A 25656-nucleotide genomic window follows, 5' to 3' on the forward strand; every position below is an offset into this window, starting at 1 on the left:
ATGCTTTTCACATTTTAGTTCCTGACCCCTTGTGAACATGTTCTTTACAGTGAATACTTTCACTTTGTATGTTTCACTTTCTTTGCTCAACACTTGTTTACTTTAAGATAAGGTTTGAGTAAAATGCTGAGTACAGGACCTTGACTTGTAATGGAGTATTCTACTGTTGTGATATGATACTTTTACTTTAATAAAAGGTACTTAAGTACTTTTTCCAGAAATTCTTTCTCTTGTCACATACGATTAAAACTATTCTAAGATTGTTGGATTTTTTGAGACGGATATCTCATTGGATACCCTCAAACCCCAAAGTTAGGGATTACAATTAGTGTCTAATATTCAAAAAAGGGAAAAGAGACAATAGTTTTATTTGTCACTACACATGTCCCACTATCCATTTATCTGCAGTGGCTGGAAAATTTGACATGATTCTGATGAGGCTTGGTGATTCTCATGAATGACTATGCACTTTTGGAAGAGGAAAGAAAGAGAAATAATGAATATCTGCCCCATACAGCAGCATGGGCCGTCCAACTCTTCACACACACACACACCACTCTCCATTCTTCTAGCTGTCAGGCGAAAAACTGAAATATTTATGTGGGCGAAGCTGGAGCCAGGAGTGGAGGATTGTGTGTCTGTGTTTGCATGTGTGTGTGTGAAGGTAAATGTGTGCAAGATAAATCTGAGAAAGAATCTTCTGGAAACCCCGTTAATGATGCTGGAGTGGCGCTTCTCTAATAGCAAGCAGCGAGCAGCAAGATATATTAATACACTTCAGACAGTTACATAACTTCAGCCACTGACTCTGTGTGTGTGTGTGTGTGTGTGTCACACACACAGCAGGATCATCAGCTACATCTTTTATATTCTAGGAAGTGGCATCAGTGCAAACAGCAGAACAGACATGAAGTTATGCTGCTTATTGACACAGATCCCCAGCGATTAAACAGTGGGGCCTTTAGTGTCTTTGCTGGACTAAAACTTGCAGTGAACATCAACACAATATCAGCTCTTGAATCAAAGGAAGGATTGAGGTATTTTAGGAAGAGCAGGGAATTCATGATTTTAAGATGCACTGCGAATCTGTTTTCATTATCTCCCCTCATCCCTCGCTCTCTCCCTCTCCCCCAAGTCCTGGGTTTCTATTATTGTCCTCCCCTCGTCTCCTCTCTTGCTTGCTCCTCAAACTCCCACGTTTTTCTGCTCCCATCTCTTTCACTTCCACCCACCCCATGCCTGGCTCTGTTGCCTAGCAACCCCTCCTCATCTGCAGACAGACGTTCTCTACGATCTAGAAAAGTCCTTGTGGCGCCCCATCTGCACACACATACACAGATTGTACCAACAGTTAAGTGAGGACATGTTGGTGTCCATATCTATCACTGACATTTCACTCGACTCAAGAAAAAGACTTTTGGATGATCCCATGATGTAAAAATCCCCCTGTAGCGCAGCCTTTCCCTCATATGTGATATTGTGGACATTGTTTCTGCTTCAGGGGAAGTGCTTTTTTTTAAATGGCTGTATCAACAAGATAATTAAGAGTAGCCATGGTGATATGCTTAAATAAATGAAGAGTAGGTTTGAACAGTATTGCCTCCTTCCTGAACTGTTAACTTCATTCTCCCATTTCCCATCATTCATTTGAATTCTCATACTGTGCAATCAAATGCTATGTAAATAGTCAGATTATATGAAAGACTAGCTGCAGTTCTTTGTGGCATTTTTCTAGTGTTTGCTATAAATTGGACCAACTGTCTGAGCCGGTGATGGCTGCTGATTGAAGTGATATGGGTATGTAGGAACGGACCAATGCCTCTCCTAAAATGTGTTTTTAACAGGGCTTCAGAGTCTGTGCTTACGAAAAGACACTGCATCCACTAAGTAGCACAGATGAGTCATTTTAAAGCAGCACTTCCCCCACAGAACCAGCCGGCACCGAGAGAAAACACAAGTCGGCTCATTTTTCTAAGAAACAAACACACAAAGACCCCAATACGAGAGGTTACTTCATGGTATTTTATTGGAAAAACAAAATGTAAAGACTAGCATGTACAACTTGGAATGCAGATCAACTGAACTGAACAGTTGGACTGGGCCGGGCCTCGCCGCACCCACACGCACACACTTACACACGCAAACTCACACACAAACACAAGATAGAAATGCTGCAAAGCACCGACCCCGTCCCCACTAAACTGAATTTATCACCCCATAAAATCATGATAGACACGCAACATTGGAGGCAATATACCACACCTAAGCATGCTTCAGTCAGATAATCGGTTATTGTTTGTAAATCTCCAACTCTCCAAAACATTATACCTGCAATATTGCCCCAAATATTGCTCTGATATATCATCATCTTTAAAGCCCACCCCACCCATCCAAATAGTCTAGGAGACACCAGCCGCCCCAAGGGCTCAAATCCATGCCCCACCCAGGATTCTCCCTCTAAAAAGGTAAACACACAAAAGGATAAAGCGAGTATCCTGACATGCCAGAAACACAGAATCTAAAATGAGTTCTTATTTATTCCATTTTAATATTTTTCTTAAAAATACCTCTGTCGTCACTGACTTCATTTAGGTAAGCAAACTGCAAAGGTTCAGCTGGTTCACTCCCATCCATCCGTCAACTAACCCCTCCCTCCCTCCTTCCTCTCTGTGGGTCCCAGGCCGACCTGAGGCCCAACAACAGCCTTCTGCCATTGGGCTCCTAACAGTAACCCATCTAAAGCTGCATGCATGAAGAACAGAAAAAAAGAAAACAGGAAGTCATAGAAAAAAGGCGATTGGCCAGCCCATATAATCATCATGACATCAGGCAGATGGAACCAGGAAGCAGAGGAGCAGTGGCCAAACCAGCCAGCTGCAGAGAGGCTGCTTGGCTAACGAGTTGAGATCTGATTGGGCAGCTCAGCGCTGGGGGGGCGGGACATACAAGCCAGTACATGCAGATTGATTTAGGTCTTTTACCTTTTTTGAGCTTGTTTATATGGACAGATTTTCAGTTTTCCAACATTCAGTTTAAGTTGTCTATACAGAACAGTATGAATAAATGTAGATTTTTGCAATAAGAGGTAAGTGAAACATTTGACTGATTCTTCGTCTTTGCTGTGAGAGCAGTTCATTTGGCAGTCATCATCTGAACAAATTCTGTGGGGACAAAAAAAAAAAACACACATCAGGAACACTGTTTAACTTTTGTACTATAGCAGAGTAAAAATTAGACTAAAAGAAACCAGCCATTAAATACACAAAATGACTACTGAACTTCTGTCTACTATCCGTGTTTGTCAGCTTACATGATTTAGCCCATTTTCATGAACAGAATTAACAATACTGAAGATGGAGGATGGGTGCATGGCTTTGTGTTGCAAACTGTAACACAAATAGTTTTATCCAGTCTCCACACAGACTTTGTTCTCCTGTACCTTCATAGTTGACTTGTCCGTCTCCGTCGATGTCTGCTTCTCTAATCATCTCATCTACTTCCTCGTCTGTCAGCTTCTCTCCCAAGTTAGTCATCACATGACGCAGCTCTGCTGCACTGATGTAACCGTTGCCATCCTGCACAACACACAAACAGCATTGCAGTCAGCTACACACAGTATACAATGGAGAGTTTTTATCAAGTATCATCATCAGGCCACACAGAGGAGCAGGTCCTCTGCTCAAATTAAGTTTAGGGAGCACCGACTTCAGCTGAATTAGTTCTGTATTATGGCAAAACTGCTGTTGAGATAAAAAAGATATCATATTTTTCTTGATTTGTCTTCACAACGAAAAACAAAACACACACATAAACAAACATACACACACACACACAACCTCGTGCTTACCTTATCAAAGACCCTGAATGCCTCCCTGATCTCCTCCTCACTGTCAGTGTCCTTCATCTTCCTTGCCATCATTGTCAGGAACTCTGGGAAGTCAATGGTCCCGTTGCCTGGCGGAGAGACAGTCAGAAGTCAGACAAATAAAACCCTATCAATAGTTAAAAAACAAACAATCTACAAAGACTGGTTCAACCAAATCCTTCCCCAGGTTGAGGAGGAAATCAGCATACCATCTGCGTCCACCTCATTGATCATGTCCTGGAGCTCAGCCTCAGTTGGGTTTTGACCCAGTGACCTCATGACAGTGCCCAGCTCCTTGGTGGTGATGGTCCCATCTCCGTCCTTATCAAACAGGGAGAAGGCCTCCTTGAACTCTGGACAGTCACAAGGGGAGGAGGGGACAAATAAAATATAGAGGGTGGAAGAAAGGACAGAAGAGAAAATATTAGCAAAAGCAGATGTGTGATGATGGATGGACCTATGTGGAGAATGTGTGTTGTTTTGCAAAAGATGTGTTAGTGTTTTTATATCACTTTACCTGCAATCTGCTCTTCTGTTAGTTGGTCAGCCTTAAAAACAAAAACAAGAGAAAGGGAAGGAAGAGAAGAGAAACATTAATACACATTCAAAATACAAAAACTGTTTAATCTTTCAGGTACACAAAGGGTGACAGGTTTTAACAAACCCATATCCTGGCCTGTCACAATACTTATCATTTACTTTCAAAGTGTAAAAACCCTTCTTCCTGGCCAGTCAGCACACCATCGCACGAACAATCACAAATCAGAGGAGAGAAAGTGATCGAACACTAAATGGAATCAGCTCCATTAAAACAACCATGTGTCATGGGCAGAGTGATGTGTCCATGATGACCAGACACTGGTATGAACTACAGTGTACACAGACTTTCCATACATGGTACAGATACTGACGCTAAAAACTCTACAAAACCCATTCATTTCACTCCATGGATGCGCCTTGTACAACCTTAATGTCATCAAAGTGGATATCGGTGAGGTCGGCCACCAGCTTCGCTGCTTTTGGTTCTGTTTTTTTCGCCCCTCCACCTCTGCCCCCACCTCCTCCGTCCAGTCTTAACCCACCACCTCCTCTGCGCTGCTTCAGGTCCACACCTCTTCCTCCTACACCTCCTGCAGTTACTCCTGCTTTGAGGGTGAGGCCATCCAGCGCCCCCCGCACCATCACCAAGCCTTCAGCCAGGCACTCAGCCCGCTTGCTGTTCTGCACGCCCTGCTTTTTAACCTCGGCCAGCTCGGTCTTGGTTCTTTGTAGGACATTCCTCAGGTCCTGCATCTCTCTGACCAGGCCGTCCATTCGGCTGGATGACGTGTCCATCAGCATCTGTAGGAAGGCCCTGTAGTTCCTCTCCTGCTGCTGGATGAGCTCTTTGTAGTAGAGCTGTTGTTCGTCCAAGAGGTCGTAGACGGTGGACAGACTCACTAACTCATCCTCTGCTGGGTACAGAGCGACTTTCTTGGGCATCATGATGAGGGAGTGGTGACAAGGAGGACAGGAAGGGTGTCTTAGGATGGGAGGACTAGATGAATGAAAGAACTGATAGCCAGACATCTATCAGTCGGTCCTGATTTGTAAAATGGATGGACAGAGGGAATAATGGGCAGCAGATTTTGCCATCTCTCTGAATAGTTACATAATTGTAAATCTGAGGAAAAAACTTTGAGCCTTGGTTTAAGATAAAGCAAAAGGGTATTTTTTAGTCTTCCTGGTTGATTAGATATTCAGATGGACACCTGAATGGTTATCAGATGGCCAGATAATTGCGGGACTTGTCTTTCAATCCGTCCAGAGTGAGTGGATGACTGGATAGATGACAGAAGTTTTCACAATCCCTCTGGAGTGGCAAAGGTCAGTGGATTGGCACCGACCTGACAGGCGATGTCTCTCTCTTCCATGAACTGGATGAAGAGCTGATGAAAAAGCTGGTCCTTCTGTTGACGTTTTCCTGGTTACTAGTCCGTCCAGCTACCTGTCAGTCCCCAAACAAATCTGTCTGCCGACTAGCTTAACAGTCGATCTTTCTTTCTGTCCTCATATCATCTGGCAGCTATACGAGCTCACCTGACCAGACACTGTCAGACACTAGCTGCATCTGACTTCAAATGGGTGAGACCTTAGAGAACCCCACTCTCTGTGCTTCTATGTCAGTGTGTGTGTGTGTATGTGTGAGCCCTGGCATGACAGTGAAGCCGTCTGTCCATCTCCCCAGCAAATGTACAGTAAAGATGGATGCACAGATGAAGTGTCCACCTCCTGCAGCAGTTCAGCAGATGAAAGGCCTTCAACACTTTGACAAAGACAATGTGTACGTGTGTGTAGAAGCCAGGAGGCCAGGCCAGAGGAGGTCACCCAACTGTGTCAGGAAAATTGATTTAAGATGTGTGAGAGTAACAGTGCCCAGACTGGGGGAGGTCACGGGGTTTTTTTGTGAGTGTGTGTGTGTGTGTGTGTTTGTGTGTGTGCGTGTGTGTGCATGTGTTAATCCGTGGCCTGTCATCTCACTGCTACAGTTGCAGCTCCTAGGGAGGATCAGTTTGCTGGTCATCTGACCTCCTACACAGCATCATGGGTCACACCAAATGGCCCCCTCTGGGGGGGCCCCCTGTCCACAGTTACAGCAGATTCGGTGAGCGACACACTAATTTCCTTAACGGTTTACCGTGAGTCCTGAGTTTGTTTGAAAGAAAAGAGCTTAAATGGAAAACTGCTCTTACAAAATTCAATCCATACATTCATCAATATTAGTATATATATACACAAACACACAGGAATACACTCTAATCAATGGTTTGAAGAATTAAGTGTGTCCTCTACAAGGTACTGCTGCCAACAATATTCAACACTCCAAATCCCCATCCCATTGCTTGTGAACTCTCCTGATTTCATTCCTTTCCACACAACATAAGTATGTTGACATACTACGTTAAGTCCATGACCTCTTGACACCACGACAAAAAACATAAGGCTTTATCTCAATATTTGAAGTTCTACATTATAGTCGTCTGTGGGTTTGAAGTTACTGTACCCATTAGATAAATGAAATCCCATATGATGTTTTTTAATTTCTCTGGCAAAATCCACAGCACTAGCCTGTTTTTATATAGAAATATTTGCCATTAGCAATATGGCATACAACATTCATGATGATTACTTTATGAGACTGCTATCACTGACTCTGCATTTGCCATTTTTAAAAAAGAAAAGACCACAAGTTGTGATATTTGAATATTTTTCAGGATGCAGTACGTTGTGACAATTAAGTGATTAAGAAACTGTGTGAGAGGTTTTTAGAAATCAAAGCATAAAGATGACATTGATGATAATGATAATAGAGAGAATGAGAGGGAGGAGAGAACATAAAAAGAGAATGATGGCCAAAACTGAAAAGTTTAATCTACAAGGTATTAGCTCTGTCGAGCAATGATAATGAGGATTTCAGAATTTGGCTGATGATAATGACAGCGCTGATGGGTGTGTGTCCATGCATGTGCGCACACTGCAATGATGGTTTAACAAGCTGCTAACCCCTCTAATATCCAGGCCAAATTCCTCTCAAGGCACTGCAATGCCTGGCAACACAGACTGCGTTCCTGTTCGATAGAGCCTACACACTACACTCGCACTGTCATTTACTTTTACTGACCAACAGACAATATTAGGAAATTTACAGGGAAACTGAATTAATTTAATTTATCTAAATGTAATGCTTCCTACTTCTTGTGTGAAACCTATCAGCCACAAAACAACCGTGTACCTATAATACTAACCAGAAGTTAAAACGGCCAATAAATTGTTACCTTAAAGATTTAATGTCTGTCAGGCGACATTTGCCTCGCATATCTCAAGAAATTTAAATAAATAAATAAATGAGTGAATAAATCAATCAATGAATAACTGTGTTAGTCAAGTAAGTAGGATGTGTAAAAAAACAACAAGAAATAAAAAATGACCATTTCAGATTCAACCAAACTTTACTTAAGATGTGATCCAGAAAATGAAATTAAGCATCATGTTGCTGCAGGATTTGTAAACAAGGCATTTACATAACTGATGAGGTTTACTGAAGAAGGGGACTTTGCCTGCGTAATGAAAGAGCCCAGTGAACAGGATGTGTTCAGCAGACTGCATCTGTCAAACAAGGTTTGTGTCCATTTAAGACTTAAATATAGCCCGAGGAAAAGACACACTATAGCATATAATCACATTTTCCTACATGACAACAGAGCTCTGTATGTGTGTGAACATAAGCAACTCCCTCACCAAGCTATAAACTAAACCTCATGACTGATGTCTGATGTTATCGCTCCCTGGGGACTCCTCCAGGGACACTGAATACATAGTGCACTTATGTACAAGTGTATGTACTAGCACAGGGAGGGAGATAGACATCTAGCCACATAACTGGTTCACATTATAGGAATGACAAAACGATTTTCTTCCTGCTTGCAATGTTCAGATAGACAGGACAGAGCAGACCTTATTAATGTCCAAATAAAGGAGATAAACATTTGATAAAACATGTCTGGTTTGTTCGGTGGCAAAGTGAACATGTACAGGTGTTACACCATATGCTGTGTCAGCTTTTGCCACTGCGGTTTTTACAGTGATCACATGTTGTACTTTGACAGCTGTGGTCAATAAATGTTACGATAACAGCTAGGAAAATATATGACCCTGTATGAATACTACGGGAAGGTTGACAGCATTTAATAGCCGTGGTGGCAGAAACTGCTGTGTAAATCTGTCTGTACCCCACCAACACCTCACCCATCAGTCTTTATCGGAGCTGCGATGTCTGTGAATTAGACGCTACATTGGTTACAGATTTCGCTGCAACACCGACATCAAAGATTCATCACTACCAACTGCGTTTGCAGCATGCCTCCCGAAACAAACTAAGGGCGCCACTCTTGCAGCGAAAATGCCCCGACTGGTGTTACAGCTGTCAGACAGCGGGAAATCAGCAACTGGGGGTGCACCGTAACTAGCTGTGATGCTAACATTGGCAGCCAACCGAGCCGCCACAACCACCGCCAGTATGTGGCCACCTGTAACACGCAGCACACCTTAGTGAGGGGTAATAATATCAGCTGCCGTTATCATTTCTCTGACAGCTCCTAGCTTAACAACGCTGACGCGATAAGCCGCTAACATTATATCTGAGTGTTAACAGCTAGTTCGCTACCGCTAGCTAACACAGTCTGTTCTGCTGCGGAGACTTCAGCATAACTCAACAAAACGGCTCTGCGGGAGACACTTAAGACCCCGCGGCTGGTACTCAACCCAACACAGCTACAAGTAGTTCAGATCACAATGAAGGATGATTAAATACTCACCATGTCTGTCTGAGTCAGAGACGTCGGTTCGCTAACGCTACGGGGAGAGAGGAAATGGACGGCTGCCACCGAACAAGGCTGGCTGGAGGCGGGCAGGCAGGACGAACCACCGCTGCACGGTTCACTGTATTCCTCCGCACTGTGGCGAACTGTCGCCCATTGAGTGGGGCGTCCTCGCGCCTTCTCCGCCTCATCAAACGTGCACGCACGCACACACGCACACGAGTCTGCCGTTGTGCGCGTGCGGTGCGCTTGTCTCTGGGCTTGTCATGTTTCTCACAGGGAAGTTACTCTGAATCTACTCAGTTTACTGACTTTAAAAACTAGTCTCCATGGAGAAAGAGAAGTACAGGAACAACAAGATGGGGTTTGCATGCTGTGCAGGGCCGGATGGACTTATTTTGGGGCCATGGGGCGAGAATTTGCCACCAGGCACCTCTAACAACCCATCTAATCCCCTCTGTAATTTGAGTAAATACAATTTTATGAGGAATACACACAAAATAACGATGCTGTATAAACAAGATTTTGACACAATGTCCCTCTGTAAGACATGGAAATGAGCTGATGATGCAAGACCTGCCTTAGCTATTATTATACTCTCTCTAACAAATTTGCATGCACAATATGTTTATCCCTGCTGGTAATCCAGCCTTCGTGCTGTGTGATTTGAGACCACGAGAGGTCGATTGGTCTGTAACACTGTACAAAATGAAATTAAGCCCATTCCTTTGTTATTTAACATACACAGTCATAAATCAGACACACAAGAAAAAGACTGCATTCAACTTAGTGATAATTTGGGAAAAGCTTAGGGTCTGTCCATGGCCACTAATCAAAATAAGATGGCTAATTATTAGGGAATGATAAGTAAAGTTTTAATGAGAGCTAAACAGTTGTGATAGTGGAAAGACTTAAACCTCAATCTGCCCTGTGTTGGTTAAAATCTGCGTCTGGTCAGTCACACAGAGTGAGTCGTGTCTCACCTGGTGGCAGTGGGGTGTTTCTGTCACTGGACTTCAAGCATCAGTCAGGCAGTTGAGCTACTGGACTACAAGTACACATGGCCTAAGCAGGTACCCACAGCAGTCGTTAGATCTCATTGATGAAATTAATGCGTTTCTGTGGTTATGGTCTGAGGCAGCCAGAATAGTATTATGTGATAAGGAGTATCTCTGTCTCAGAGCCAGAAACCACTCATTTGTGCTGAGTTATTAGTCAGATTTTGGCTATAGGAGAATGTCTCTCATACCTTCCAGTATCGGTCTACTTTTAAGAAACTTATTGCAATATGTTGGCCACACGTCCCCTCCTCCTGGCACCAATCATAAAGTCTGCTGATGTCTGTTGTCCAGCTGGCTTCCATTACATCTGGCTTCCAAATCACAGACAGACAGTGTTACTGTAACCAGATTACAGTAACCTCTTTAAATGCACTGACATTATGTAGGCCTAATTTTAATCTCAAATACAACAACCTGTGTTTTCAGGCAAAAACAGTATTTTCCTTTGATGCATTCCACATGACAAATAATGCTGTAATGGGTTATGCACAGTTTTATATAGTAATATTTGTGTTTTATTATATTTTGTATCAAACTAATTTAACTAACTAATTGCATAAGTACATTTTTTGCCTTTATAGAAAAAGGTGAGATGACTGACTTTTAGGTGGGGGGGTTCCTCGTGTCTATTTAAGGCAGTTTTTTTTAATCCGTCGAAAGTGACACACTAACTGGCGGACTATTTCGTGTTACACATAGTTTTATGCAGGCGGAAGGATACCTTCTAAACATCGCGGCTGACGGCGCTGGGGAAGTTGCAGTTTTGTGTTTGAGAGGCGGATTCTGATTGGTCAGCGCGGACCCGCAATATTCCACAAGCCGTACAGAGGCCGCTGATTGGCCAGAGCGGATCTGCAATGCGTCAAACCACGGCGCGGCAACGATGGCGGCGGCGGGGAGCGCCTCCACCTGTACTGTGCTCAGTGTGTCCTGTGTTATGGGTGATGAACGGGCTGGGCAGGTAGAGACTTTCAAGTATTTCACAGGTGAGCTGACAAATAGAGCCGTGAGACACACAAAGAATGAATAAATACAGCATATGAGTAAAGAAGCTAAAAAACCCTCAGAATCCCCCATGTTTAAATATATTTCTTAAAAGTAGTAGAGGACCTAGAAAACAAGCAACAGCTCATAGTTAAACTCTGGTAGACTTAACAGGAGCACTGTTCACATGATGAAGTTTAATGTAAAAGAGTCACAGAAAGTTAGAACTGAAAAAGTTACAACTTTATCAACTTCACATTTTATTCTTGGTATCTGTGTGTCTCACCAAGGTGCCGGACACAACATCATTTAACCTCATAATCATCATCAGATCCAGTCTCCTAACCCAAAGTTTCTCATTTATCTCACTATTTGTCAGCAGTTTCTGTCATTAGACTTTGATGTGGAGCCACTCTTTGCAATTCCATCAAATATAAATGTCACAGGCTTTAGAATATATTTTATTTGAAATACCAGCCTTCAACTTTAGCGCACACGAACTGGAAGCTCACATGTGTAAACAAACCGAGCACACAACACATACATGAGAATCATATATTTATTGACAGGTACTAAAACACAGTCCTGGTGAAAATAAATCATTAGACATAATGTACAAAGGTTCTTGTCCATCTTTAGATAAGATGACTGCAAATTCTGAGTGTAATACTGCAGTTTGTGTGCGTGTGTGTAAACATCTGAGTTTGCATTTGCGTCTCCTGTTCTTGCCATCACGTGTCACTATGTGGGTTGGCTTGCTGCCAGTAAAGCAAACTCAAGTTCTTGAATGAGATGTGTGTGTGTGTGTGTGTGTGTGTGTGTGTGTGTGTGTGTGTGTGTGTTCAGTCCTCCAGTAGTATATCCAGTTCCTCTAAAGGCAGTCTGAGTCGGAGTTCTTTCTCCGTCATCAGATCTACAAACTCCTGCAGATGCTCGGGAAACAGCTGCACTGCGTCCATGTACAAACCCTGATTTCACACGTGCCATTCACACATACATTTGCATAAATGCAAATTTACATTCATACACACCCACAGAGAGAGTGAGAGAAGAGAGAGTTAATTTCTAGTGTGTACATTTTTTAAAAACGAAGTAGAACGAGGTCGGCTGCTGGTAGGATAAACCACTTTTGTGTCTCACCTTGGCCCAGGGGACATTCTGTAAGGCCTTGTAGAAGATCCCTTTGGCTTTATCCACCTTCCCTTCTGACACCTTCAAATACAAACACATACAAACGCATTACATGACTTTACTGATGATCAATATTTGGTCTTACTGTGTGTGGTAGTTCTTCTACTTCTGTCTGAGTCAATATTTGGAAAATGAGAAAAAGAAGGCAGCACTTTAAGGTCAGAGATTAATTAGCAGAATGACACACATGAAATGCACATTGTTATCTTTGAATTTGATTCCTTTGATGAAAAAAAAGAATAAAATAGCTTTGGTGCTAAATTTCTCTTCTCTAATTGAGTTGGATGATTGACGGATGATTGGGTCTGCACTCACTGGACAGGTGCTGTGATCAATAGTGCCCAGCTCTACAAAACTAACTCACATATGTCTTACTCTTATCTTAGCTTAGTCAAAATAATAAATTACTACCTCACTGCTATCTTATTTTGAAAGATCATTGATACATGTAACGTTTGCAACTGTACTAAATTATTTTTGGCTTTTTATCATCACATATTGTTAAGAAAGAAAAGCAGTTAAACACGCATCCCTTGACGTTTGTGTCAGTTGGTGGCGTCATTGATATGATTGAATCACTTTTGAAAGTGATTATGAATGTCCCTTATTTTGTAACTTTCCTTCAGCTGAGATCAAGAAGAGGAAATGAGTTCTTAGCGTTTCCTCACAAGGGCAGTGATTGTGTGATTGTATGCGGTATGTGCTGTCTCACCAGGAAGTGTATGTACATCCTCCAAAGTAAAGGACAATGACAACCCATCTCTGTTGTTATGGCGCTTTCAAACAGTGCACGGATACGGTTGCTGAGGCCATTCTCTGGCAGGATGGGCAATGCAGCGTCATGGCAACAAGACCTGTAAAGACCATAAAAAATATATGTATACACACAATTATCAATAGGTAATGTAGGTCAGCATGAGTGCAGGATAACCCCCACACCTACCCATCATCCTCTCTGCTCTCACCTCTGAGCAACATCCACCAGCTGCTTCCTTTGTTGTTCGGCAACAATGGCAAAGAGGCGTGGCACAACCCGACTGTTGTTCCTGGTTACAGAGTGAAAAAAGCGACGCGCCCGGCCGGCACTATGGTAACGGTTCTCCACCTGAAACACAGGTCGCATGAGGGTCATCGTGACTAAATAAAAAAGTGCTGCTTTGGTAAGAATACGTGAACAGAACAGGGAGAAACACATCTAGAGAAGGCGCATATAGCTGTTACTGAAGCTTGTTCCTACCGAGTGATTTGAGATGAACCCACAATGATTAAAAAAATGAATTAGATTTGGTATCTAACGAGGAGACCTTACCTGTACATATATGCTCCAGAGAGAGGCGCTGCTGGGCCAGGTAGAGAGGGCAGAGGTCAGCGTCTGTCTCAGTGTCATCAGAGGAAACACACTGATGCTGTTGTGGTGCCGAAGCAGTGCTGCCTGCTGCACTGCTAATCCCTCACACTCAGAGCCTAGCCTGTTAACATGGTGCCTGCTGGTGTGGCTGGAATCAGCTGCAGACTGGCTATCATCAGTGCTAGCAAGGTTGGCCTCCTCATTACTGGTAAGCTGCTTGTCAAGCGTTAGGTGCAGCTCCTCCATCCTCTCTCTAGCCTGGCTGTAGACAGCGATAGCTGCTTGGACGCCCATTGTGAGGTACTGGAACAGAGCGTAGCAGCCTACCAGGCCTCTCAACCGCAGCGTCTCTCCTAGCAGGTCCTCTTGACCTGGTGGAGGAATGATGAGAAGTAAGAGCAAATTAATTACAGATGGCCATTTTTCACAGGAGACATTTGACCCTCTCATAGTATGAAAAGCACAGGAGTACTCAAGTGTCCCACTAAGCCATGATAGTGTGACAGCAATAGCACGACCCTGAAAGTGTTGCAGCTAAGTGGAATCATTAGTATTATTATTTACACATTTGATTAGGATTTTCCATGGTCTTTTACTGCGAAAAAAACTGAATGCTATAGCTCCACTCAGCAGAACAGTTGCTGTACAGACCATATGGTACCCAATCTAAAATGGAGTGTAACTGCTAGTGGGAAGCATTAGTTTGGCAATGCTTTTGTTTATTAAAAAAAAAAAAAAAACATACACTTATATCTTGAATAATGACAGCTATGCACCAGTCTGATCTGCTGGATCAGTGTCAGCACAGATACCAGATTAAGTGGATTGGCCAGATGTGACTAATCCATAACAAATACAGTCTCTTTGTCAGTATCACAAATTCAGTGTTTCTACTATCAGTTACATGTATTCAGTCACAGGAAGCCAACAAGTCAGTTTTTAGTGCTGCAGCGATCCCCTGGCCTAACGTTACCCAACATAAAAATGACTTCAATGAGTTTCATGCAGTGAGATAAACAGGTTCTAAATTTAGGACAAAGAGAAGTACTGGTATCGGATCAGGACTTTGTATGGACAAACACACAGTTGAGTTACTGGAACTGGTATTATTACCATAACTGGTAATAATGACTTATTGTTGAAGGTTGCTATTCATGTACTCTGAACGTCCCATTAGTGACCACCATTTTTTAAAGCCTACAACAGTGTTGGGACTGATTGACAAAGTATTAAGACATCTAAATGTGATGGACTGGAAGTCACATGACCTAAAATAATTATAAAACACTAGCAGCAGGATACACATGCGGTCATGAGTCTAAACAAATGATATGGTATGTATGGAAAAATGGTCAGCAGTGACAGAGTGAACAGGATTTGTAGCCATTTGTAATGAGCTAAATGTAACCTTTTCTGTTGGCCTGAGGGTTGTGGAGGTTTTGGTCCAGGGCAGACAAGCTGGCAGTCAGAGCCTGTTCGTACGACCTCCTGGCTTTCAGGATGGAAACCGTGGAGAGAGACTGGGAGGTTGAAGAAGAGGATGAGGAGGTTCCCTCTGCTAGCCTTGTTAGTACACACACAGCTGGGGACGCGGTGACATCAGTTAGTCCTCCTCCTCGCACACCTGCCACTTCCTCCACCTCCAGCTGGGCCCACAGCAGACATAGCTCACAGAGGGTGGGGCTCCGCAGCCCTTTGGTTCCCCCTATCCCTGTGGCCGTGGAGAAGACTTTGCGAGCTTCGTCGAGGTTACCCAGCACCCACTCCAGGTGGGCGTACTCCCGCCACAGCACCAACGACGAGCGGTTGTCGGTTTCTTTGAGTAGTTGCTTGGCAACCCGCTTGCTGCTCTTGCCCTGAGAGCGGAGACGCTTCTTGTTGCCACCATGCAGGCAGCGCAATACCTGGCAAACACAAAAACAAATGAACTTAAGGACAGACACTTTTTTGACCTTTTTTCCAATCTTAATAGGTCTTCCAGATGAACCGACGGCTACCTTGAGTTTCTCGTACTGCATCCAGCTGAGTGACAGGACGGCTCGGTGGTGAGCAGGAAGGACAGGCTGGACCATATTGAACACACTGGTGACGAACCTTTCACCCAGCTTCCCTAGCCCGGCCCACTTCCTTGTTCCCTGGAGGGTGGTCATGTGACCTACAGAGTTAACCCCGGGGTCAGGAAGGTTGTGGGAGGTCAGAGGACGCTGTAGCTCATTACCTGGGAGCAGAACATGGAGCCAGATTTGTTACTGTTATATTGCTATTATTCTATTGTTATATTAGTGTTAGTTTGATTGATGGTGCCATCGGTACCCTGAGTGAGTAAAGAAAGGTTCTCCAGCAGCAGGCCAGGCTGACAGGGGGCAGCAGACAGCACAGAGTCTACGGGCAGCCCCAGGAATGACAAGAATCGGAGAAGAAAACGAAGCCGGAGCTCTGGTGAAGACAGACAAATCAGGGACGGGCCGATGTCATCAAATAACACCTACAATGGACAAAAAGAGAGAGAAGTCACATCTGTTAGTGGCTTAATTTTAACATAATGTAAACATGCCATACTTAAACAGAAACACTTTACAACAGCACCTGTCTGTCAGGGTCCTCACAGTCCTCTTCTGATTGGCCCTTGGCTTTGTCAGGCCTCCAGGGCAGCCAATAAGCTGCCTCACGAGACGACTCCACATCCAACCAGACTGTCCATTTAGGCTGGCTTTGATCCTTCACCTCCTCCTCGTCCTCTTCCTCCTCCTCCTCTTCCTCTGTGGACACACACACACACACACAGGCACACAAAGCTCATTTTCTTGTTTTTACGCATTTAGCCCACAAATGAATTTAGAGATTAATCCAGAAACACTACAATAGCAAATGCATTAGATGAAAAAGGAAAGGCTGCAAAGATGTCTGTGTGTGTGTGTTTTACCTGGACAGGGCTGCAGCCACCCTCCTCGCTCCTGTTGGAGCATCCAGGCCTTCCAACCTCTGGCCCCCAACTCTCCAACCCTCGCCTCCCCACTGTCCCAGAACGGCTCAAAGAACTCAACCTGTACACACACACAATCTAACACACATAAATCAACTGGGAGACGCAATTTCCTCCTTATTCTATATTAGAAAACTGGGCAACTAATGTGTGTCCTCTTCTATTTCTACAATGCCTATAAGAAGTATTCACTTATTTTAATATTTTAAATCCTACATTGTTCTCATCCATGCTTGCTAGCTAGCAGTCTGTTGGTGCACAGTTACACTTCTTCACACATTATCAACACTGACTGTCAATCAAAGTTGCTCTGCATACATGTGTGTCCTTGTGCACATGCATTAAACAAACAAAATGCAAAACAATGTCAAAGTTCAGTGTCATTAGTTTTAGAGTGTGTTCGTGTTTACCTGCTGCTTGGTGGACAGTTGTCGTACGTTATCAGGTTTGTAGAAAGTAAAGTCGATCATGGCTTGAAACAGAGAAATCGCCTTCTCTGAGTGACCAGACTGACGCAGGAAATGACACTGCTGGGTGAAGATATCTGGACAGACAGAGAAGACAACAAGGAAAAATTACTTCCAATAAGCATTAAGCTTAAAAAAAAACCCAAAGTTTTCACACAAATGAGAATATGTGTATTTATATGTGTGGACTTTCTCGTGACAGATGCAGAGACTGGGCTGACTGAAAACTGGATAGATAAAGGCTAAACAAAATCTCTGTTACCCAACATATCCTCCTCAGTCCCAGGCAGGGCCGAGTGAGAGACCATGCTGCCGTCACGCATAGCACTGAGGGTGCTCAGACACTTCCCATAGGCAGAATTGACCTTTGACACAGTGAAGTTGCTGAAGTAGCTCTGGGTGAACAGCAGATACTGCCTCCACAAGGGGGCACTGTTCGGGTGGAGGAACACCTGAAATACAACACACGAGAGGTTTGTTACACAGACATGCTCAGACATCAGCATTGGTTACACAAGCTCTGCAATCAAAAGCACTGTGACTGTAGACGGACCAGTTTCTTCCACTCTTTAGCCAGAAGTGGGGGCTCCCAGAGCTCTTGGCAGATCCTGAGCCTCTCCAACTGCAGAGCTATGCAGCCAGGGTTGGTGGAGACTGCGCGCTCTGCGATGCTCAGCTTTTTCTCCAGGACTGCTCTGTAGGAAGACTTACGACGCTCAGCCGAATTGCTGCTCTGTTGCTCCTCCTCGCCTTCAAACACTGTTGCACTGAGCTCATCCTAGTAAGAGGGAGGAGATGATGAGGTACAGTGCACAGGCGTGCAAACACTCACACACAGACATTCATACAAACAAAAAGAGTGTCTTCTCACCTGGTATTTTATGAATTTTATCCATAGCTGTGCGTCTGCTGGCTGCTCTCTGAGCTGCCTATTGAACTCTTCGGTCCTCCCGGCCAAAAGCACAGGGCTCTGCTCCGTCTGTATGTCCTGCACCTGCTGTCCCTTCCCCTGCAGCCACAGGGCTGTGGAGGAGTCATACACACCGAGGGGATTCACTGACGACGTCAGCACTCTGTCTCCTGTGACACATGAAAGGTTTGAAGTTCGATGTGAGGGTTAAATTTAAATACCAGTGATCTCTGATGCAAAAAAGGACTCTCAAATCCTGAAATGTTCTTAATAAAACATTACAGTGTTCAATCTTTGCAGACTGAAGACACATTCCACTCTTCATAGGCCAATTATTTTAATTCCCAATATCAAGCCAGCCTTACTCTGGGTATTTCTAAAGATTACCTGTTAAGAATGTGACAGTTAAAAACTTTAATTCCTTTCTTCCTGTTACAAATAACTTACAGTACTGATATGTCTGACTAAAATCTATGTCAGTTTGGAATGTGTGGCGTTTGAGCTCATATTGAAATAACAATTCCAGGGAGGTTTTGCTTGATTGTTTTGATGTCGTGCCTCTTCACTGCCCATTGTGGCTTAATCTCCTACCTGCTTCTCCTCCTTTGCTCTCCTTATCATCCCCCAGTGGGAGGAAGGACGTGGGCCTGATGGCATCGCTACACTGAGGAATCGTTGGCAATGTAAGAACATGGGGCTCGGAACTCAGCAGTTGGCGGGTGACTGTAGAGAAGTATCTGTCTGCTGTCCTCTTCTTGTTCCCTCCTTTCTGTTTCTTATTTGACTCGGACTCCTCCCAGATGATTCCTTGTTTGCGAGGGTCCACACCCAAGGGCGAGCTGCCTTTCCTCTTATACCTGGAACACTCAAAGAGTTTCACAATTATCTTTGAAATGATAATCCACTACATTTTTGATACTGTTTTGCTACTGTAGCCTTTAAACCTGCCCCAGAATGGCCCAAAGAACTCAACCTGTGCACACACCTGAATTCATAAATCTAAAAAAAACAATTAACTGTGACCTTCAGTCCACGGAGGGAGAGGGAGAGTTCAATGATGTACATATTTCAGGATAGAAATGTCACAGTGCTGTCACAGTCATGGTGCAGACTGTATGTGTGTATGTGTGTTACCTGGCTACATCTCCTCTGTACAGGGATTTGTATGTCCAGTTGGCTGCATCAGCTTTACGGTCCAAACAGAACGGCTGGTCCGTGTGCGACTGAAGGTCATCCAACCAGGAGAAATGACTTGCTAATGGAGCAACCTGGGGCCTGCACGGATGCACACACAACCCCACACACATATACAGAGCAGAAGTCAGTGGTATTGTGCATAAAATGAAGAGTGTAAGCATGTGTGATGTTAAAGTGTGTGTCTGTACCTGTCTGCCTCTTCTTCCCTCTTGAGGTCACTGGGGTAAATGGTTTCAGAGTCACACCCACTGCTGTCCGAATGCCTCCCACTCTTCTTTTTGTGCTTTTTCTTCTTTTTCCTCTTCTTTTCACTCTTCTTTTTCTTCTTTTTGAGTGGCACATTACCCTCATCCTCTTCTTCCTCCTCCGAAGAGCTCACCCCTCTGGCTACACTGAGGATTATAAGGTGAACTCAGTGTTAATGGGAGATGCAGACACAACATACAAATCAAACATTTATTTGACTGAATTTCAAGTAATTTGAATGTTTAGTTACTGTGCAGAAGAATAAGAATAACATCACATTAGCAAGACAAACAGAAGAAATATATAATGTAATGTCGATATGTACCTTGATTCCTTCTCATTGACCCTCTCAGTGGTCTTCTCTGATAAACGACTGTGAAGAGAGAGGACATCTCCTTTCTTAAAACTCTTATTTTGCAGCCAGTCTAATTCTACAAGGAGAGAGTGGAGAAAAAAAAGAGTTAGTCAGTAATCAGGAGAAGGATTCAGGGACAATGATGGCGATTATCTCTCACTGTGTGTGTTTACATGCCGTGTAGTGTTATAGTTGTAATCAGGTCCATTAATCTCATGTGGACACATCATATCCTAATAATGTAACTATGATATATAGATATGCATAAAACCTTTGTTTTAAACCTTGTATGCATCGTTGTTAACGCATAACAAATCACTAAATCTGTCTCGCTCTCTCTAGAACAGGTTATACAGTGTATACAGGCGTCTATTTTGCCAATGTGACACTAGACACTATATGAAGCAAAGAAATTGTCAGAACAGCGGAATGTAAACTCCTTGATAAGAAAGTAGGTTAACACTCAGTTGTGTCACTGAGCCTCAGCGACAGGCGGAGTTGGTTCAGCTAATATCTGCTAGCTGGTGCTTCTGTGCGATTATCTTCTAAAACAGAGCATTGAGGCGAAGATAAATCGATATCTAAACGGGCTCTACGTGAAGGACTAATCACCTTTAGACGAATCTTCAACTTTGTTGTCACTCGCCGCTTCAGCGAAAGCTGGAAACAGCGCCATGATGATACGTCACACATAAACAGTCGCAGGAATGTGACGTAATGTGACAGCCGGCCGCCAGCTCATTAAAAATAAAATGATTTTCCAATTATTCAGTTAAAAAGATACAATGATCAGTTTTTATATATTTTCATTGTTGATGTGATGAGTTTAATGGGGACATTTTTTTCATTCACCCAAAAAAATTGACCAACATTTTCCCAAGTCCTTCATGATTTTTCATTTATAAACTGATATTCATAAAAAATAAAGAATATATGCACAATTGAATATTATAACTAAACTATAAAATTTCTGAAAATACCTCAATTCAAAATATTGCAACTACATTCTGAAAATACCTCGATACCATCTGCCTTTTTTATTATACATTTATAAGTGTGCTCATTTATCTATTGTATTCTATTATATTATTTTTCTTTGTCATTGTCCTTTCTATATTTCTTCTGCACTGCAAATTGTAAGTGAGGTTAGGACTGACGGGGAACCAAACATATTCAGTCGTCATGATCATCAATATTTCTTAGAAATTGTGATTTCTATGTTGGAATTTAAATTTGTTTCACAAATGTGTTTCTTGAGCTCTCATTAGAAGACTGGAGTTGTAATATTAGTATTATAGAAGAACACTGAAGAGGGTAGACGGATTTTGAGTAAAAGAATATTAATCCTTCTTTTATTCTTGCATAAAAGACCCATTTATGATAAAGGGTCTATGAGACAGATACTACGACTGCAGAGCTTATTTCCACTTGTATGAATTAATGAAGATCTCTGGCTAAATGTACAGTGCTGCAGACAATTAATGCACTGCCTGTTAAAGCTTGTGCATTTATTAAGGAGAAAAAGAAGATTGATTTTATTTTATTTGGTGACTATTTTCTTAGTGTAATAGTCTGGATAGTGAACTGAAAACACCACCTGTCAGGTGAGCTCAGTACTGTTGTAACGCTCTCTGTCGCCCTCGTGTGGCGCAGGAAGGTGCAACATTTCCTTATTCCTCCCTTCCTTGTACAAGATTAGTCACATCGCCAACTTGCCGCTTAATACGCATGAAATCACTCTGGGCTGTTTTTTGTGATCACAACATAGCAAGAAGTGGGAGAAGTGACGTCATAAATTTGTGTCTCAGCGGATATGCTGTTGTGTATTGGAGTCTATGTTATGTCACCAAGGCAACGAATCCCTTGTAGCACCATCCAATCAAAATCCGCGACCAAGTTTTCTCGACCAATGAGATGTCTAGTGCGCTTTGACTGACATTTAGCTCCTCCAATTGCGTTTATCGGCCGCCTGTAGTTGGCAACGCTCCTACCTTCTCAGGTTAGTCCGTTACTGGAGTACTAGTGCGGTAATAACTTTGTCCGTGTCAGGCGCCCAGAAGTTTGTTATTTGAGCCAAAATGAGGGAAATCGTCCATCTTCAGGCCGGCCAGTGCGGAAACCAGATTGGCGCTAAGGTGAGAATGGCTTTGGTTTCTAAGCGAAGTCTTAACTCACTGAATTAGAGCGCGAATGTTAAATTTGGTTTGGGCGGGCAGATAAATTAGCGTACTTAGCAACAAAGCTAATGATAGCCTTGGTGGATAGCTAAGTCATGCTAGTTAGCCAGCAAATGTAACCGTTGTCCTTTAATCTCTTTCTCGGACTGCAGTTCTGGGAGGTGATAAGTGACGAACATGGCATCGACCCGTCCGGGACATACCACGGGGACAGCGACCTGCAGCTGGAGCGGATCAATGTGTATTACAACGAGGCAACAGGTTAAACTCACTTTGCTCACGGTTCCGTGCTACAGAGTTAGATTATCTAATTTCTTAGAGAGCCGCGGTAATTCAATACCACCCGGAAGGCTTGTTGCTACCGGAGCCATCCAGCAGGAGCTCCTTACCCCATAAGAAGCCAGCCTTGAAGCCAATGGGCCCAGCCCGACTCTGCTTCCTAGTTACTGTCGCCCCGTTTCCACGACACAACAATCAACAAACCTCCAGCCAAGGAAAACATCCCAAAGGAATATTACAGCTTTAGCTTTAATTTGCAACATCTTAGCCCCCATATAAGTCCATTATGACATTTAAATTTATGATTTTAGATGATTTGGCATCATTGTTTCCAAAACTTTCATTCAAAGAATGAACTGCATCATTATATTGTTTCACTTGTTGCATCACTTATTACGCATATTATCACTTTCTGTGCTTCCTCAGTTTGCACACCTGCCTGTATAAACATGCCATCCTCCAACTGTTATTAAAATAATAAATAATGTGTCAAACTGGTATGCTATTGTTAAAACAGTTTTTATTGTAGTCATTTCAATCTGCTGTTCACATCAGTGAAATTAGAAATGGTCACCACAACTTAAAAGAGCTCAAAATATCGATCCTTAAATGCTTTTTTTTTTTTTTTTGCTTCGTCTGGCCAACATTTCACCTGTGTTTTCATGTCTAGGTGGCAAGTATGTCCCCCGTGCAGTGCTGGTGGACTTGGAGCCAGGCACAATGGACTCTGTGAGGTCTGGTCCCTTTGGTCAAGTCTTCAGACCAGACAACTTCGTCTTTGGTGAGGATTTAGATGCAAACACTCATGTGTATTGCTCAAACTCTGGCTGATCAAATTGCCGTACTATCTCTGAGTGTTTTCACTCACTGCAAGTAAATTTAGTTTGACTTTGCATGTATGTTGAGGTCACATTTTAAGTAGAATTAGACCCTGGAGGTTTAGACACCACAGTCATGATACATTTCTGTTTCTTTTGTGCAACCAGGCCAGAGCGGAGCGGGTAATAACTGGGCTAAAGGCCACTACACTGAGGGAGCTGAGCTCGTGGACTCTGTCCTGGATGTGGTGAGAAAAGAGGCAGAGAGTTGCGACTGCCTCCAGGGCTTCCAGCTCACACACTCCCTGGGAGGAGGGACAGGCTCCGGCATGGGCACGCTGCTCATCAGCAAAATCCGAGAGGAGTATCCAGACCGCATCATGAACACTTTCAGCGTGGTGCCCTCACCCAAGGTTCACATAACACATAAGAATATTTAATATTTTTTTAATTAAACATTTGTCCCTCCACATGCTTCTCTGTGCTTTAACACTGTTCCCTCTTCCTCCCTTTGTCTCGTCTTTCCCTCCACTCCAGGTGTCAGACACAGTGGTGGAGCCATACAATGCCACCCTGTCCGTCCACCAGCTGGTCGAGAACACAGACGAGACCTACTGCATTGATAATGAGGCCCTATATGACATCTGCTTCCGCACACTGAAGCTCACCACGCCCACCTACGGCGACCTCAACCACCTCGTCTCAGCCACCATGAGCGGGGTGACCACCTGCCTGCGCTTCCCCGGCCAGCTCAATGCCGATTTGAGGAAACTGGCTGTCAACATGGTGCCTTTCCCCAGGCTGCACTTCTTCATGCCAGGCTTCGCCCCCCTGACCAGCAGGGGCAGCCAGCAGTACAGGTAGAGGCAGGAGACTGCATCACACCCTCAAGTTGTATTCTAATGCATTTGAAATGTATCCTAATTGAACTGTCTGTCTGTTTCTAGGGCTCTGACAGTTCCTGAACTCACCCAGCAGATGTTCGATGCCAAGAACATGATGGCCGCTTGCGACCCACGCCACGGCCGCTACCTGACAGTCGCCGCCATCTTCCGAGGCCGCATGTCTATGAAGGAGGTGGACGAGCAGATGCTGAACGTGCAGAACAAGAACAGCAGTTACTTCGTGGAGTGGATCCCCAACAATGTCAAGACAGCTGTCTGCGACATCCCTCCCCGTGGCCTCAAGATGGCCGCCACCTTTATTGGCAACAGCACAGCCATTCAGGAGCTGTTCAAGCGCATCTCTGAGCAGTTCACCGCCATGTTCCGCCGCAAGGCCTTCCTCCACTGGTGAGTGACACATCTTCATCCATGAATGTTATTTCATATTTTACCAAAATGCATATGACTGAATATTGACGTGTTTCAGGTACACTGGCGAGGGCATGGATGAGATGGAGTTCACGGAGGCTGAGAGCAACATGAATGACCTGGTGTCCGAGTACCAACAGTACCAGGACGCCACCGCTGAGGAAGAGGGCGAGTTTGAGGAGGAGGGCGAAGAGGACATGGCCTAGACACCTGCTATGACCTTTTTCTTACTATGCAACAGTTAAGGCTGGGCAGTATGGTTTAGGCATTATCAGTAATTGGTTTTAAAGCATCCATTTGGACAGATATTGGAAAATTCAGTCAAATGATAACACTAATTTTTTTTTTTGTCCAGCCTTAGCAGGAGTGCAACATATTTGTCAAGACTTGGTTTATAAATGTTGTCAGTTTAGTTTTCTCACTGTTTTTCTTTTGTTTGTTTGTTTGTTTTTGCTGTTGACAGTTCTTGTATTCCTACCTGTCTTGGATATGAATGTTTTTAACCCCCTGTTTCCTCTCTGGTCAGAGGGTATCACCTAAACTTCACTCCCCCTGAGAGGCCAACAGGCAACGCTCACCATCTGTCATCATTTGTTCATATGAATAAACAAAAACATGAAACACTGTTAAAACTCAAGGAGACTTTGAGCAATCGACTGTCTGTCAGTTAACATTACATTACACATGTGTCAGGTAATATTATTTCTCATATTTCAAAGTCCATGCACGCTCTGTTCATTCACAGCAGGTGCCTGTTGTCCACTCAGTCTTGTGAAATAATGTAAATGATCACCCTCTGTTAAGTCTTTTTTTCAAGCTGCACATTTAAAATATATTTGTGATCAAAGAATGTAACACCAGTTCACCAGTTCAAGGTGCTCTTTGCTGAATTTGACTCTTACTCTGTGATATGGAATTTGATCATTTCATTTAAAAAAAAAAAAACACTATTTTGAAAATGCACTGAAAGACTGAAAGTGTCAGGAACTGGTCACTGCTACATCATTGTTAGTGTACAACATCCAAAGTAGATGGATTTAAATAAAGATTTTACGATTTGGTGCTACAATGTGTGGTTTACTGCTATTGTTACTTGATTTCCAAG

The 25656-nt window shown here is 43.5% G+C and overlaps 3 protein-coding genes across 3 annotated transcripts; 1 reads left to right on the top strand and 2 right to left on the bottom strand.

Moving 5' to 3' along the window:
- Positions 1-2008: 2008 nt before the first annotated feature.
- On the bottom strand, positions 2009-9345 carry calm1a (calmodulin 1a). Its single transcript, XM_070842671.1, has 6 exons — positions 9220-9345; positions 4383-4413; positions 4075-4218; positions 3848-3954; positions 3440-3575; positions 2009-3161 (listed from the first exon to the last, which is right to left on the bottom strand). Exons 1-6 carry the CDS (start codon positions 9220-9222, stop codon positions 3133-3135), a joined length of 450 nt encoding a protein of 149 aa, XP_070698772.1. The 5' UTR covers positions 9223-9345; the 3' UTR covers positions 2009-3132.
- Positions 9346-11837: 2492 nt separating this feature from the next.
- On the bottom strand, positions 11838-20642 carry nrde2 (NRDE-2, necessary for RNA interference, domain containing). Its single transcript, XM_070842984.1, has 19 exons — positions 20577-20642; positions 19935-20040; positions 19552-19755; positions 19301-19441; positions 18758-19023; positions 18128-18336; positions 17810-18034; positions 17519-17708; positions 17200-17333; positions 16730-16850; positions 16393-16565; positions 16120-16291; positions 15804-16024; positions 15215-15710; positions 13768-14177; positions 13424-13563; positions 13171-13312; positions 12408-12479; positions 11838-12235 (listed from the first exon to the last, which is right to left on the bottom strand). Exons 1-19 carry the CDS (start codon positions 20638-20640, stop codon positions 12110-12112), a joined length of 3612 nt encoding a protein of 1203 aa, XP_070699085.1. The 5' UTR covers positions 20641-20642; the 3' UTR covers positions 11838-12109.
- A 1333-nt stretch (positions 20643-21975) lies between these two features.
- Positions 21976-24868, top strand: LOC139211558 (tubulin beta-4B chain). The gene is made up of 7 exons (XM_070841801.1): positions 21976-22099; positions 22294-22402; positions 23091-23201; positions 23407-23651; positions 23776-24098; positions 24186-24530; positions 24610-24868. Exons 1-7 carry the CDS (start codon positions 22043-22045, stop codon positions 24755-24757), a joined length of 1338 nt encoding a protein of 445 aa, XP_070697902.1. The 5' UTR covers positions 21976-22042; the 3' UTR covers positions 24758-24868.
- The last annotated feature ends 788 nt before the right edge of the window (positions 24869-25656 follow it).

The sequence above is a fragment of the Pempheris klunzingeri genome, chromosome 13, assembly GCF_042242105.1.
Source record: "Pempheris klunzingeri isolate RE-2024b chromosome 13, fPemKlu1.hap1, whole genome shotgun sequence".
In the NCBI taxonomy this organism is placed as follows: Eukaryota; Metazoa; Chordata; class Actinopteri; order Acropomatiformes; family Pempheridae; genus Pempheris; species Pempheris klunzingeri.